This window comes from Temnothorax longispinosus, chromosome 9 (assembly GCF_030848805.1).
Source record: "Temnothorax longispinosus isolate EJ_2023e chromosome 9, Tlon_JGU_v1, whole genome shotgun sequence".
Lineage (NCBI taxonomy): Eukaryota > Metazoa > Arthropoda > Insecta > Hymenoptera > Formicidae > Temnothorax > Temnothorax longispinosus.
In genome coordinates this window covers 9,264,418-9,281,674 of record NC_092366.1, presented here as the reverse complement: position 1 = coordinate 9,281,674, position 17,257 = coordinate 9,264,418, and the positions used below count along the sequence as shown (strand labels likewise).

Here is a 17,257-nt window from a genome sequence, read left to right as displayed (position 1 = left end):
TTGACCGGTACGCGCGTTCCAATTTCCAATAGCTCGCGGGATTTTATGCCTGTCGCGTGTCGCGTAAGCGATTTACAACGACTGACTTCAACCCACGCACGATATAGCATACCGCGACAACGAGTCACAATCGCGCGAAGTGAGATCGATCGGACGGCTAAGATCGCAAGATCAGATTAGATGTTCGTTATACTCTGCATGTTTAGCGCAAACGTAATCGACGATGGCGAAAGTGATATTTAATCGAAGCCTCGTCCGAAACGTTTTTCTTCTTTACGCGCTCCCTCGAAAAGTACCCCTGCAAAGGACTGTTCTCTATCTTTTGTCGATTCAAAGGTATATTGGTATATATTGTACTATGTGTTGGTAACACCTGGCCGACGCTGCCGGCGTAACGAGTTTTCGTCAGGGTTCATGCGGGCACAAAGGCATCTCATCTTTTTGGCAATTTATGCAAATTGTAAAAGAGATCTATGTTCCGCCGTTAGAATTTCAAGTCAGGAAAGAATTCGTGACATCACGGAGCTAGAAGCGGATCCCAGACAACATGCATGTCTGAAGACCGTCTTATTTCTGACGTCTTTAAGATATCTTATTCAAGATACCTTAAGACGTCTTATCTTTGATGTCTCTTAAAGACGTCTTACTCATAACATCTTTAAGACTTATATATACAAATGTTGCATTATTCGACCGATAGATGAGTTTTGATAGGATCCGTTTCGCGTAAAATATGATGAAAGGTGGTATAAGAATATGATAAATAAATCACGGTACAGCACAATTTGTGTCAGTTATATCGTGGAGTCCACTCTTATAATAAGGTGACATACTTTTGAATTGATAGCAGGATAGCATATTAATTACTACAAGCAACACTAGCTCTTTTTCGTATTTTCCTTCTTGTTAATGCATTTCCGTAGGGTAACTCGGGGGAATATGCCACAATTAACAAAAATTTGATTTTTTTTCTAGTTTTGTTTCTTTTTGAAGTATCTTTGCATACTGGCCTCCTTTTTTTCTTCTTTTATCTGTCATTTATACATGATTTTAATAAAATATTTTGATTGCTTACTATTAAAAAGAAATAAATACAAAAGTGTTGCAAAATGGCATATTACCCAACCATATGGGTAATATGCCACAATGCCACATAGTATAAAATAATATACTACATACAAATATGTAGTAATTTAACTTTAAAAGTTACTTTAATCATAAAAACAGTTCAAATAATCTTTAAAATAATTCAGTACAAATAGTTTTTAACATAAAAAATAATATTTTAAAATTAAATTGTAATATTAAAATTATTGTAATATTGGATTGCAACAATTAAAATTAAAATGAAAAATAAATCTTAAAAACTTTAAAACCTTAAACCTCTTACAAATTTTAAAACCTTATAAACCTTGAAATCTTAAAACTTGTAAATTTTATAACTTTAAATTTTATAACTGTCAGCTACACTTTTTTCAACTACTTTTTTTTCTTTTTAGTCTTTCTTGTATATATTCGAGGCATTATTGTTTAAAACATGTGTTTCAAAACGTGTAAAAAATGTGTTTTTATTACTTTCTTTGAATTTCAATAATATATTATTAAAATAAAAACTATAATACTGCCAGGAAACAAACAAAACTTATGCAAAACATCAGAGATAGAACTATGAACAATTTCATGGTATTTACAAGAGCGTTTTTAGCCGTAGCTTTGTTGAGTGGCATATTCCCCACACTGGCATATTCCCCCGAGTTACCCTATTATTAATTTTTATTTTACAATATGTCCAAAATAAAACGTTTATAAGTCTTAAAGACGTCATAATGTTCTCTGAGGAGCGTTGCGTCATATCTGTCTGAGAGATGATGAGCAACAAATATATCGCGTAATTTAACGAGATAACGCGCGAAATATGAGCAGGCATCGGAGATCATGGACTGCTCATTATCACGCGGGCTATCATGCGGATGCGCGGTTTCTGATTTCTACCGATAACAAAACATTTCCTCGAATTTGTTACTAATAGGTACTCGGAAAGAGTTAAGATTTGGACGATCGAACGAGGAAGATTAATCATGGATGAAAAACGTGGAATGTATATTCGGCTAGCAGCGTTCAAATTACCCTATCCGACGTCTGTATACACTCGATAACGCTGATAGAGCTACCGGTCACGCATCGAGAAACGAGTCTCGCGAATGTAAGTATCTAATCTAAACGCGCCTGCAGTCTCGCGGGTAGGGCACTCGGCGGCGTGAGCGAGAGCGAGAGCGAAAGCGAGCGCCGCGCGACGAGGACAGGGCCATCGCCGTCCGGTACTCCGGACTCCGGTCACGTTAAAACTGTGCACGCCGCGCGCGGCGTCTCAGTCGCAGCAACGCGCGCGCGCCGTGAACGTGATATTACGCGCGCGTTAACGTTAACGTACTGTCGAGTCGCTTTACTCTCGCGCGCATCGCGAGGAGGAGGCCGTTATACCCGAGAGCGTGATAAACCCCGCGCGGAAACCAAGCGCAAATCCTGTCACGTCACGATCACCATCACGGGGCGCCGTCGAGGTTGAGGTTGAGGTTGAGGTTAGGAACGTCGTTCTGTGTGCGCGCTGTTTGCGGAGCGTCGTGATCCGCGTGCGGGCGCGCGCGCGCGCACGCACGTACATACGTACGACGCACGCACGACACGCACGTAGCCACGTCGGGCTGGAGCCAAGCTGCGCTCGCGGTCGCGACTGTCAGGTTTGCATTCAACTAGTGGGAGGAACCCCGGAGCGAGTCTAAATGGCGTAACGGCGCGGTGCTCGTAGACGTGGACAACGCGCGACGGGAGAGAGAGCGGAGCTCTCCGGAAGAAAGGAGCGGAGTAGTTGGTCGTGCAGTGACGTAAGGTGAGTAACGGACCTCCTCTCGAATGCGTAACTTCGCGGAAGGCGGTAAAGGGGAAGAAGGGTCTCTGCGCGCGTCCGCGCTAGCTTCAATTTTTAACACTCGACCCCGATGTTCGATTTTGTTCATTTCGTAACGCGCATTCTCGCGCTGAGCGCTGACGCGAAACGTTCTATTTACGCAAGTTTCGCGATTATGTCACTGTGTATACAACCTGACGCTTTATCATAACTCATAACCGTGTTTACGCATTTCTCGACGTGCTCTTGCGTACGAAAGGGAAACAAAGAGGATCGTTTTTATATCTTTATCTTGCATTCTGCGTATTCGAATGTAAACGATGAGATTACTGTTAATAGTAGTAGTAGTAGTAGTGCATTAGTGGGTGATACTATCCTAACAGCATTAATATATCCTGTATATCTATAGAATATATATAAGGATATCTTAATGTACTGAGAACATTCTTATAATATATCTTATATTTTACGATATTCTCTGAACATTCTCAGATTATACATTTCACATTTGCTGTTAGGGTAGTATACTCCCCGACGACACCTAGGTCATGCTGATCCTTTGTATTTACTGTTAATAAGAATACATATCCATAAAAATTTAATGAAGGTCGGTACACGCACGGATGCACGCTGGGCTGCTGCGTGGTGAACCACGGTAAAAGAGGAAGAGAGAAAGAGAGACTGTCTTCCTACCTGTTATGCCAGGGCCCGTTCCCACGGTACCCTCGGTTCACGCGTATGTGCGCGCGCGCACGCCCGCGTGTAGGTGCACGCGAGGGAAAGAAGAATAAAGATAGGAGCGCACCGCGCCGAATATTGTTCGGCTTTCGTGTGTTCGTAACGCGCTCGGACGCGTCCGTCTCAACCCGCTCCTCGCAGCGACCTTGCGCGTTTGAGACCACGAAATATACCGGTTTTTTTTCTTACAGGCGCGTTACAGCCACGATTCTCGTTTTCCTTTTCGTTTACGAGTTACTCGCGCGCGCGCGTTTTTACCTCGCCTATTTGCTAGCGCGTCACCTCCGCCGCGCCGCGTCCGTCGCGTCAGTACAGCAATCTCCATTCCTCGTAATGGATTCCTTAAGTGACTCGTCCCTCCGGGATACACTGTACACTCTCGTATTCCCGCGGCAGAATTTCCATTCCTGATAAATCCATTAGCGGCTGTTGCGACGCAATCGGTTTTCTAGGGGGATAAATCTTATCGCGCGAGAGAGAGACACGGCCAATTCCGCGCCAAGCTGTGTGTATCAGTTCCATTACAATATCCTATACATATTCATACGTGCGCTACGCCGCGCGGAGTATCGTCCCTATATAGCTAGAAGATTACCCGTACGTCGCGCAAACGAGGTCACCGTCCTCGCCTGCGACAAATAAACCAGCGAGACGGTACCCATCTGGTCGCTCGCGTGCGAAATAAATCTTTTCCTCGATTTGAACAAGAGAGTTTTTAATCGGACAAAACAATAGTTTTCTCTCGATCGTCGATGGATATTTTTGGATCGCTCGGTGTCTCAAATTTTTCTTCTCTTATAGTCACAAACGCTTTTTTCTATAAATAATAATATGCATCCGCACGTTTAGAGAAGCGCCGTTAAGATACGTGTCGAGTTAAGTGTACTTCCTCCAGCGGGGAGTCCTTTCACGGTGACCGGCCGAATCTCGTTGCACGCACGTCGAAGCGTAGAAAAAGGTGAGTCACGCCGGCTAAAAACCCGTCTAAGGCTCGTTTGTGCGAGCAAAACGACGACGAAAAAACCCCGGTTCGGCGGAAATGAGAGATAAAAGGCTTGTGCGTGGCGGAGCCAAGGGCTCCCCGCGGTTTACGCGTGACGATGGACAGGTTCGGTAGGGACGTTGTGTATCTGCGTGAACCGCGTGAGTCACCGCTTCTAAAAGTAGTCGTTGATAAACAGCCTCTTTATGGGCAAGAACGATACGAGGCGATATCCTCGGCCTGCCCTCAGTCACGGGGCCAGCTCCTCCGATCGCACGATGGGTCGATGGGCCGATGGGCGGATTTTTTTAAGGGAAGGGAAGACCTCGGCCGAGCCAAAGACTCTCGACAACACCGCAGCTTTCGGACAGGTAGTCTTTAACTCGGCCCGATGCGGAGGATCGGTTCGCTTTGAGCTCGCTCCGCCGTCCGCGTCTCGTCCACGTGTAAGACGCAATCGCGTGACCACCTACCCGCCAACTTGAAATTACCTTCCTGGAAGGAAAAGGAACTGGCGTTCCCACCGACGTGCTCGATTGCCCCTCGCAATCATTTCGGGCCCCTTCGGGACCTCTGCGCCCTTTTTGGCAAGTACGCGCGTTGCAACGGCTATATGCCGCGAGTTCTACGATTCCTCTTTTCGCCTCCTTACGTTCCGACTTCAGTCCGCGCGAAGATATACGATCGCTTTTCTCTTACGGTACAGGGAAAAGTGATCTTGGCGATTGGCGAACAATGGTGCCGTGTACGTGTTGCCTCGTTCGACCGGGATCAAGGTCGAGCCTCTCGCACGATCCTCGAATCGATTTTTTTCTTATTAGATTCCACGAGAAAAATAGACGCGCTTTATACGCTTTCATGAAAGTACGCTCGCCGTAAAGCTCCGGAATTTACGGCGCGCGCCACTGTTTCGTTACGTCCACGATACTTTGTATCCATATCGTTAAATCATAACGATCGCGCGTTTCAAGCTTTATGAAGGCGCTTTAACCGTGGTCTTCATCCGTGCCAATCTTGGCCGTTAAAGCTCGGGCTCTCTCGGCGACGACGGTTTCCTCCCGTTTTTCACGAGATGGTTCACGCCGGATGATCAGTTCCGATCTACTGCGCTCGTCATGAATTCTAATAAAACAGGATACGAGGATGGAAATGGGGAAGAAAGATCCTTTTTATTATGTAATAAGAGCCTCGCTCTCATATAATAATGAGGCATACGTCTCGTTAAAACGCATCCGTATGATCGATGCTGTCGTTTAGTCCGTCCCGCGACGCGGTAATAAATTTCACAGATCACCCTACCGGCTGCGCTACGAACGGGGACTCTCCTCTTCGTGCAACTGTATTTTCAAGCGGGAACGTTAGCCGCTTTTTGCGATTGGGACGATTGCGCTCGTTAAAGTGCGATCCTTAATTGTTGCAAACGAACACGCGAGTTTATCAACGAGCCGAGCGCTGCGCGAGAGTGCGATTACCAACTCGAGGATCTGCGTATCCGCAGTGAGGTCGTTGATAACGAGGGATTTCTATAAGGATTAAAGAAGTTCCTTGTAATACCGGATCCGCGACGCTAAAGACCTGCAAATCAATAGAGATTGTGGAAGAATAATTGTTCCTAAGCGCGCTAAATATTCATCAACTCCTATATCTGTACAATCTGTACCTTACAATTAGAGGTAAAGAATTGTATCTCGAGTTTTTGTCGAAATTAGAGTTAATACTTTTTCTAATATACCAATATACAATTTAAATTGTATAACAGTAAAAGGGGATCTATGTCCATTATTATTAGTTCCTCAGATATAATGTTTAGAAAAGTCATACTGGAAATTTATTATAGAAATAATAAACTTTAAATCCTGTTTTCTCTAAATCTTTAATAATGGAGATACGATTCTTTACTTGTAAAGTGCAGATATGTTTAAAAAGATACGTTGTACACGTTAGATTCTTGTCGCGGCGAGCACGTCATTTTTTTCTAGCGCGTTTTACTGAATGAATTTGTATGTCGGTTTCTCTAACCACGTAATTTGGCGTAAGTAGACGTTAACGACATGGAGATGACGGCAAATAGGGTATGTGTTGGAAAGTCTCTCGGCGCTATTCCTCCTAATAGCCCGCAACTCCCCTTGCGCTTTTCTCGAGGAGCAGAATCGTGTCCGTGGAATTAATCGCGAGCACGTAGAAACATTAACGCGTAAACATTATCACACGTGCGTTAACTATATGTTAAGCGTTTCTGACGCGCGCCAGATTTTCAACTAATTAACCGTGTACATAAGTCGGATCTTGAAAACAGATATTTAACGTCTTGTCCAAGATCCGACTTTCATCCTCTCGATAATGGCTAGAGACGAAAAATTCGATGCCACCTGAGAAAATCTGGAGAAGAGATTTATAATTTAGAGAAGAGAGTTGTGTAAACAGTCCAGCATCGTACAGTCGACATTTCTTTTTTCGCCGCGATAGTCAGCAGCGGCTGCGGATTACGAGTGCTTTCGCGCGCTTTCGCGCCGAGTCGCGAGACCATGCAGTGTGGCAAATGATTGTTGAAACGAAAGCTTTCCAAGGTTTCTCGCCCTGCGTTTCTGCCGTCGTCAGTTCGACTCGCGAACAACGCTCAGCAATGTTAAATGCTCGAGGAACGCCGATTTGCTCTTCCAGATAGTTCACGTAATGACGGACGGGAACACCCGTGAAGTAGAGCGAATTAAGAAGCCGGCGCTTGTGTTCGCCGGGCAAGATTTCCTCACGCGAGAAAGTCAATCTCGCAATTTCATACGAAACGTCTCCGTAGTTATCCTTAACCGTGTCACTCGGTCGTCGATCGAGACATATAAACGCGAGGCACGTAAGATGTCCTAGGTATATCGGTCGGAAGTGACCACCGCGGTGTCCGCTCCTCAATTCCAGAACGCGACTAACTGTAAAAATATCGGGGACATCCTAATCTCCTGTGAAACTTGTCGTAGTGGTGGTTACCGCAGGTGTCTCGCGACGCCGTAGGCCGTCTTCCTCGCCGGCATGAATCTTTCATGAGGTCTCTCCTCTGTCTCTCTTACTCGGGATAACGTGGCTTCGCTCGCGGGGCCACATAGATGCACCTTCACTTTTGTCGAGCTGCGGGCAATCGATGTCTTTCGAAAGGCTCGCTCTACGGCGAAGCCCTTCTTTGATATCGAGAGCCGTGCCTTCGGGCTCAACCCGCGGACACGCTCGATACTCTCTTCTCACTGCGTGATCATACGTTAAGGAGTTTGAAGCAGTTTGGTCAACTCTAGATTTTAGTTTGTAAAAAATATATATGATAGTATAGGATCTACCGCATGTGTGAGAATTATTTCAGATTTATTGACCATCCAGAAGCTGAGATATTAATTTCCAAAAATGCGTCGTTTTACATGGGGTTAGATGGAGAAAGCGTTGACGGCGATGATTGATCCCAATTTTCTTTAATATCTAGTCTATATAAACGCTCAAAAAACGTGCCTACGCGTACAGTAAATTAATGCGAACATTTAGAACGCAAGAAAACACGTATTCACCATCTAATAACAAATATATTACAAGTTAAAGCGATCGAAATTAGACTGAAATAGCAGTTGATAGTTCGCGAGTAGGTAGATGTGGCAACGCAGCGTCGCCCGCGTTTTGGCTGTACCCGAATCCTGTCGGTATGTGCACATTTTTGTGGTTCTCTTCCGTGCTATGTCCCACGATTTTTTGATTCTCTTTGGAAATAAAACCAAAAAATCATGAATCTAACGGAAGAAAACCAAAAAATTGTGAACATAACATAAAAGAGAACCCTAAAATCGTTGACATTACTACAAAATAGTAGACACAGCACGGAAGAGAACCAAAAACGTGCACATACCGACAGGATTTGGGTATAGCCAAAACGCGGGCACCTAACCTCTTATCCAGAATGACAGAAAATTCACCGGCATGTTTACGTTTAGCAACTGCCGTTACGTGGCTCAACACAGAGGCGAGTACTGCTACCAACCCCATAAAAGTGAAACGTTGCCAAGTTTCAATCGTATTTAATATAATCGACGGAAAGTTATTAAAAAATCGATAGCTTATATAATTGTCAAGGGAGCTACCAGTAAGAATCATTATTTTATTCTATCAACGGCAAAACATATATTCATGCCATTTTTATATTGAAATAATTAGCAATACTACAAGTTTTCAAGTTGGCATTGGCAAAAAAGTGTTTCGTTTTTAGCTAATTAAAATATAAAGATGCATAATATGATACTTTTACTATACGTTTTATGCAATAGCAGCGTATAGAGAATAAAATGATACCTAATACAGATTTTTTAATGACCTAATAAAAAACTTTTTTCTAAACCGTCAATTGACTCAACTGGATCGCTTCAACCTCCTTAAATATTAGCTTTTCGCGAAAGTACGGATCGCGCCGCGCCGGTCGCGGTATGTTGCGTTAAATTGCGCGAAAGCGATGCTCCGCCGAATTGTCGAGTTCTCTTTGCTTCACATGAGTGGTCGATCTCGACGCGGGGTACCCTGCATGCGCTTAATCATTTTCCCTTTTATCTTACTTTTTACTTTCACTCCAATTGTTTCTGCCGATTCTCACCTGATTTTCCTAGAATGGGCTCGTAAATAACGCGCGCCCGTCCGGTTTTCACCTTAATGATCTTATCGCAGGCGTTAACGATTAAGTGGCTCGAGAAAATCGCTGGTAAGACTATCAAGCGTTACGATGTCGCCAGCGGAAGATGCCGATAGTTATCCATTAACCAATCAGCTTTTATCGCACTACCAGATGAGACGAAACGTCTTTAAGACTACTTTTCGAAAAGATCACGAAGGTAACCGGTTGCGGAGGCCGGAGACAAATTCGTTCGTTTATGCGCCCGTCAGGGCTGTGGCCCTCGCTTCCCCGGAACATCCGCCCTCTCTGTCTCAGGCGGGTCTCACCTGTAATGCGGCTTTTACAGCCTCACGGCTGTTGGCGAACGGTGAACAAGGCCGCGTGTAACTTTTACTTATTTCTGCGCACTTACGTTTCACTCACGGCTGGACCATTAATCACGGTGCGCAACGGTGGGATACTGTTGCAATCGAGGAGCTTAACGACTAACAGCGGAGGAAAGGCGAGATCCTTCGATGTTACCGGGACGACCACGACGGAAACTTTAAAGCTTCGATCTGAACCTGATTACATCGTAATTCATACAAAAACTGTCCGACACGAGCGTTTGTCGAAGCTCCCTTTTTTTCTCTCCTCTTCCGAGAACGGAAAAGCGGACATTGAGGCTCGGATGGCTTCTCCTGACTATAAAACGTATAATGATTTTTATCCGCCGGTGAAAGTCGATATAACAAGTGTGTCGCGGAGTTGTCAGAGAAAAAGAAGAGATGATACAAAAGCAGTGGAAATCCTATGCGTAGTTCCGAAGAGTGAAAAAAGTGCGTTGACAATAAAATATTGTAGCTGACCGGTTTTGCTTCTACGATCTGTGTACGTGACAAATAACACAAATCGCGAGCTATAAGCGTTTCGCTGTATAGGCTACGAGCAAAAACTGGAAATTGGCGTTTTTTCCGCGAAATAGGCCCGTGGGATAGTTAGACAAGCGTTGTTACAGATAGGAGGCCGTGTTTAGTAGAAAACCGGTCGGACTCGACTAAACGCGAGGATCGACCGAGTACTTTCCCGTTAACTACCTATCCGTTCCAGTTTTTCGCGCACCATGTGATATCGCGCGTAATGCGTAATACTACAGCGCTGCTTTATTGCATTTTCAAGCAATTACGAATCTCATTTAGACGTGTCGTTGGTCCACTTTCGTGTTTGCGCTAAAACCGGAGAAGGAGCCTGACATTAATCTGAACGTCACGCGTGTAGAGCGAGAAGCAGGATGATCCCTGAATGGATCTCTCGGAAACCACCTTCTCCTCCTTTTCTCATTTATCGACTTGCCACTCGGCAATTCGCGAGAAAGGTGAAAATAGAGTATATATCAATGCGATTTCTTTCCGACTTGTAAATATTTTATGCCGTACTCAGCTTTCCCATTACATAAAGCGTTGGTTCTTGAATTTTTAACCGGTAACGTGAAATATCAACCGCGCGGTTTACGGTATCTTCTTCTTCTTCCACCTTCTCTTTCTTTCCTCGGTGTTCTTACATCGATTTCGGCGAACTGTCTCGATTTGCGGATTCTTCAATGTACTAAGAGGAAGCGACGCGTAGAATAATAATGAAGGGTTAATGAATGCGGCGCGTAAAACACGCGCGCGCGCGCGGTTTCACGCTTGACCCGGCGTGCGGCGTGTGGTTTCACTCGTTGCTCACGTGGCACGCAGGCTCCCGCTTTCACGTTGCGCAAAACATCATTCGGTCTCCAACCGTCAACGAACGGCGCTTGCGATTTTTACAGCTCGCAATCTTCCTCCTCCCCCCCCCCCCCGCCCCGCTATCCTAGCGGCAGTTTTCGAGAGCGGCGTCGCGGCCCGTTACGACAAAACGCACACTCGATCATCCCGAGCGGCGCCATCGATTTGCGGTGACACTCCGCTTTTCTTCCTTTCTTCTTCGCTCTTTTTCCTCCCTTTCCTCTCTTTTGACATTGTCTAACCGCGACAACCGTGACACTGCAAACCGTTCGCGAGAAATGTCTGGGAAAATATCTCATATTATTTACACGTAACAGCAGCCGAATCGCGGATTAATCTTAGGATATATACTTAACGTTCTGATCATTTCGTTACTATAACAAATAATACTGCACATTTATAGCTGCAAATCTATCATGCGAAAAAATTTGTTTCTCTTTTTCAGAAGTCAAACTAGTATTATTGAAGTAATCGCACTAACGATATAGAGGCCATAGAGGAGCAGGCCGAGTGAAAGAAAGGTCCGTGGCCGCTAAAGGAAGTCTCTCTCGCAAAGCGAGAAAGGGGAAAAAGGAAGCCGTAAGCACGATGGGTGAGAGACGCGGTACGAAGGCGCTGGAGCTTTGGTGCCGTCGGATAACCGACGGTTATCCGGATGTAAACGTGCAAAACATGACCACCTCCTGGAGAGACGGGCTTGCCTTCTGCGCCATGATTCATCACTTTCGGCCGGACCTCATGTAAGTTTATAGCGAGTATGTAATCGCCGTTGTAACGCGGTAAATATCTCCGGAAAGATATCATCTTACACAGATAACGACGCGAAAGCATATTTTTTCGTCGTTTGCCGAACGAATTTTATAATGGTGCAGGGTACTCTCTCGATAATATTATAATATTCCGTAGGAACGATCGATTCCAGTCGTCGATCGTATATACTCTTAAAAGTGCGATTTAAACCACACGTTGCTCGATTCTTGGCGCGACTTCAAATTGCTCTTGTTAAGCCGATTGTCTCGTAAATTAAGCGAGAGAGAATTCCCGAGTGTGTTCGCGCGCGTCTCATCGTCCGACTTGGCTGCGTTTCATCTTAATTATGCGTAAATTAAGTAACAGAGAGCTCGAGTCCTCACGCGTCTCGTCGTCCGATTCGGTCATATCTCATCTTAATTATGTGCAGTTCGTCGATTCTCACCGAGAAGATTTCTCGATATGAATATTTCGACACGATTCGGTATTTAAGGTATTAGATTTTAGATATTAGGTGTAACAAATAGAGGTGTGAAAAAATTGAGAAATTCACGGACCTCCGTGTCCAAATGCGTTAGTACTCGAGGAATTATTGAGATATCGCGGGGGAATCTGGGGATCGCAAAGATGCAAAGATCCGGAGATTCCGAGGCATCTCCGGACGGATTGTCCTCTTCATAGTAATCCCAGGATTTCGCGTCGCCGGCGTTCAGCGACGAAGGGAAGGTCCTTCTAAAAATAGAAGTTCAGTGAATTGACGATCGATAAAGCAACAGCAGAGTCTGCACCCATCACACGGAGGATATGCTGTGCCCCGGTGTTTTATAGGTGATAACGGAATGCAGCCAGAATTGTGTCGCGTTATGCAATATGAGATCAGCGGCCCTGCAATGCATCCCGAGATCCTCGCATGGAAATATTCTATTTTTGATCGATTAACGTTTTCGAAACGTTTTTCTTCAAATTACAGTTTGTCGACGATACGTTTCACCCACTTCCATATTGCATAACGCGGCCCAATGTGTTATGGAAAGTAACCTACTTTCTTTACTGTCCAGATAATACTCGCTGACAATTTGCATTCTTTCACGGAATAATAAAGTTAATTAATTTCAATTTAAAGTTTCAATTTGAAAAAAAAAACGAGAATCTCCAGATGTTAACGTTCGACTTGACATTTTTTCTTCCGCATATATTAGGGGTATTCAAATAAGTTAAAGTTTAACGGTTTGACAGGTTATGTCGGGTTAAAGTCGAGTAAAAAGTTAATTAATTAACTTTGGGCGCGTTACTCTTTAAGGTTATGCAAAATACATAAGTGACTCATTAACCTATCACATTAATCTTTGGGTTAAAAGTGTAAAAATTAACTTTTTACTCGACTTTAACCCGACATAACCTGTCAAACCGTTAAACTCTAACTTATTTGAATACCCCTATTATTCTTTTCGGCGCATAATCAATAAACTAGGGTAAAAAGGCAAGACAACATCGCGGACATCCATCGCAGAGATTTGTTTTCAAACATTCATGAAGGCTAACGACAACATCTCGAGCTTTCCTGGCGGGCGTCCAAATAAATATCTCTTGCTAGTCGAAAACGTCTAATTATTATCGCGATCGTTCGATACTTTAAACGCGAACGAATAAACAACGCGTGCACATTGCCAAAAAAATCTTGCAAAAGAAAGCTCGTGCGAGTTACGCACATTTAATTTTTTAATAAGATTAATAATTTTATCACCTACGACTCGAAATGTGTTGAGGATAAACTGCGAAAAAGTCTGCGGCTTGGATTATTGCCCGTTGTACCTCGATACGTCGTGACAAAATGTGTTCTGTTATAGATTAAGTGGCGTTTTTAAGGCTCCTGGGGTAGTCACCGCGGCCATATTGGATTCTTACTATCGAAGCGAGGAAAACACCCAATTTTGTTGTGCATGCCATTTTCAAATAAAAAGACATTTCAATAAAACATCACTATAGATCGTTTCAGAACACTTCCGAAATTGGCCGAAAACTACCCTTTTCCCTCGACAATAAACAAACAGCCATAAAACGAAGCCTAAACATACGGGAAAAACAGCCGTTTAACGACTATCGAAAGGAGATGAAAACGTTCCTTCCGCATGCAAATCTTACTTTTCGACCAATTTTACGACTTTCACAAATACGTTAAACGTTAGAGCACAAGCACAGAGTGAATAATAAAGAAATAGCATGCACAACAAAATAGGTTGTCAACATGTCACAAAGGACAGAATTCTCCATTGGAGAGAGTTCTGATTTCTGCCGCGACGGTACGTCGCCACCGTCAACGCAGAGTTCTCGGCTCAGGGACCAGGAGCCTTAAGAGAAATGCACTCTTGACCGTCGAAACAAGAGACCCCCGGCCTTTCTTTATTGACTCTCTATAAAAAGCCTCTTCGTCCTGGCTTTTTATCGACTTTATTTCCCCGAAAGTATCTAATTCTATTCCTGACACTTGAGTTTGTGTCAAGGGTAGAATTAGACACTTTCGGGGTTTGATAGACGCAATATATGCCTTTATCTGTTTCAATATTTATAATTAAATGGAGAATGTTGTTTTTAAATAGTCATTTGAAGAGACATATATAAATTTACACGTTTAAAAAATTGCGTCTTTAAGAAAGCGACCTTTTAAGCGCCTTTTTTTTGTAGGGAAAGATGTTTGTTCGTATGAGAATTCCTTCTAGAACTTCGCTTCAATAGTCAAGGTCTCACGAAGAAGGGAATTCGCTTTTTATCGCGGACGAAAGGATCGTTGCGAGGCTATTCTTCATTTCTCCTCCTCTTATTGTCTCGGTCAGTCCGGCAAAATCTACTCGGACGTAACGGCGGAGGGAGGCAATAAAACAGCGAGAAGTTTTCTTCTATTACCTTCCGTTCCCGTGGCTGAAACGAAATTTTCCCCTTTCTCCTCGCCTTCCTTCCTCGTCTCCTCTCAAAGCGAACTTCAGAACTTCAGAGTTATTTTAACTTCCGACAAAAGACAAAGAGATTCCGTGTCGCGATGCGTATAACGCTCCTTAATGGTTATTGTCTAAGTATCTGTCTAACAATAAGTATGAGGTGATTGAAAATTAAGGAGATCGCGACTCGCGGTGGACCTTTTATTGTCGAGCAGCTGAATTGAAGAGCCGGGTAGAATAACCCGGAAGAGGAGTATCACGTGAGAATATCTTGGCGATCTCTGACGAGGAGGCGCGAGTGAAAGTAAAACCGACAGGTGTATACCTAACCGATCGAAGAAGAATCTGCACGTGGCGGAGAGGAGACCTTTGCGCCTTTGGTGAAATTCGTGGGGTTACGTTAATTCTATAGATGCGCGCGTTAAAACGCGGGGCAGCAAAGGATTGGTGCGAGAATTTATGGGCATAACGTGGAGCTGTGTTGCGGTTTGAACTTTCGCTCGCTCGCTCGCAACATTGCGTTCAAAGCTGGACGGTTGATGCCGCGATATATGCAGCTCTGCACTATCTCTACGGAGTTCTGTTGGATATCGTTCGTTCAGTCGTGCGATTTCTCATCCGATGTGTAACGTTATCGCGCTAGAATCGCGTTCCTTAATAGCGGATCTCGTTCTTCCTGTCGTAATTTTACAAATGGAGTCTCGCGAAATATACCTACGACGATTAGCACCGAATGGCGCACGCGCGCGTGGATGAAGTATCACTATTAAGCCGAAAGACGAGTCGTCAACTCGCGTAGGTTTTTTTTTAGGCTGCAATAGGAGGAGATGAAGATGAGAAGGACGGGAGGATGAGAATGAAAAGGATGGGAGTGGCACCGGTCTGGTGGAACTCTGACTCATCGTGACCTCCCAGACGACCGCCCGTCGTCCATCAAATCCCGAATTTATCGCGAGTCGTGACGAGTCAGGAGTTTTACTGCGGGAAATTATTAGAGAATGTCGACGAAGAAACGATACTCCGTTGTATAGTATTATCGACGGCACTCTCTCTCCCGCGGATACATACGCTCGAGAGAAATGATCGCGCAAACACTTGATATATATATATATATATATATATATATATATATATCACCTAGAATTTCACGTTGCTTCGATCCGTGATAATCACGACGCAATTTCACAATACTGAATTGTCTGACATAATTGTAGGCACAATGCGCGCTTGCGAAGAATGAGTGACGTGTCGATTTCACGCTCTACATAAATCGTAACAAAAGTTTTACATCCGCGTGGGTTTGCTATCTCGCTATCAATCGAGCAGCCGAACTCGAGCATCGAACAGGTGCTCATCTTTCGACCTAGAATTTCAAGTACTACTTCAACTGCCGAGCAATATGCGGCCTGTGCATATCGATTTACCTAAAAGTGGAGCACTCGTATAGTAGCCCGGGATAGACAGTCGCGAAAAAAAAATGGGTATCATTGTGCCATAAAAAGGAGAAGTGTCAGGAGAGTAAATCGTAATTCTGTATGCAATAATCGTAAATTGCGGGAAAGATATGTCCGCCGAGATAAAAGAGCAATATTATATTTTCGGAGTTTAAGGTTTCTAGTTACGACTTTCCGAGGACTTGAGCTCCCTTTTCAGGACTTTTGATCCCGAGTCACCTGTTTGAATCCCTCTTTGAATAGATCCTGGGATGCAGGGAAAATTTTGTCGGCAATATCAACGACTTTATTTCGACGAGTCGGCACTTATTTGCAATTGCACCGACAGCTTTAGCTTGGTAACGTTATCACTCAATCAACCATTTCAGACAGCCGGAAACGGTAGAGCATCTATGCGGAAACAGTGATTTTCTTAATTTAGATTATTTCCGTTTAATTAAAGTTTCATTACATTTTCATTTCTTCATAAATAATGCATGTCTCGATAGACGGCCCATTTCGATAACGGGGGCAGATCCGTGGCCCACGTGCGAGATGCATTACACATTCGTGGCACCTTTTCAGTCATGCGAAAATTTAACCGCGTTACATTCCCCGATGCAATCTGCTAGATTCGCCTACGTATTTCCGGCATATTTTGTTATGTACATATTTTGTCATGTATATATTTCGGTATACATGCCGACAGCACGCTGCACACTCCGACTTCAATAACTTAGAAAATTACAAATGTGTCGCAGAGAAATCGTTTGCAAAAATCATAGTGTTTTTTTTTTTTTTAAATCAAAGTTGTGCTTTGTTTCTCAGCGTCACATCCGTTGCTCATTTTCATTTTATTAAGAGGGATATAACTGCGACGGATTTCGCACGACCGTCCTTTCTTTAATAAAGACCGGGCATACTTAACCGCCGTCGTTTACGACTCACATATTCAGCAGCGGCGGTTATTTATACTTGCTCTAATGAAAAAAGCGATTCTCACCATACACGCCCACAGGATAATCAGCAATCTGATTTATTCAAGGAATCCTTTTTACACATTCGACGTTTTATCGAGTGGCCTTCGGACACGGAATAAATGTGGCCGAAGAATCGCGCCGAAGTAACCGATAGCAGAAGA

The 17,257-nt window shown here is 44.0% G+C and overlaps 1 protein-coding gene across 4 annotated transcripts in view; it reads left to right on the top strand.

Moving 5' to 3' along the window:
* Mical-like (MICAL-like protein) overlaps positions 1-17,257 on the top strand; it is a 73,845-nt gene that overhangs the window by 40,303 nt on the left and 16,285 nt on the right. The window contains exons 1-2 of one of the 4 annotated variants that reach the window (XM_071789324.1): positions 2,064-2,203; positions 11,446-11,740. In XM_071789324.1, coding sequence (XP_071645425.1) covers positions 11,589-11,740 — 152 coding nt within the window. In that variant the 5' untranslated portion in view covers positions 2,064-2,203; positions 11,446-11,588. Of the gene's footprint in view, positions 1-2,063; positions 2,204-2,365; positions 2,888-11,445; positions 11,741-17,257 lie in introns of those variants that run through there. The other 3 variants (XM_071789325.1, XM_071789321.1, XM_071789322.1) reach the window with 3 other exon arrangements.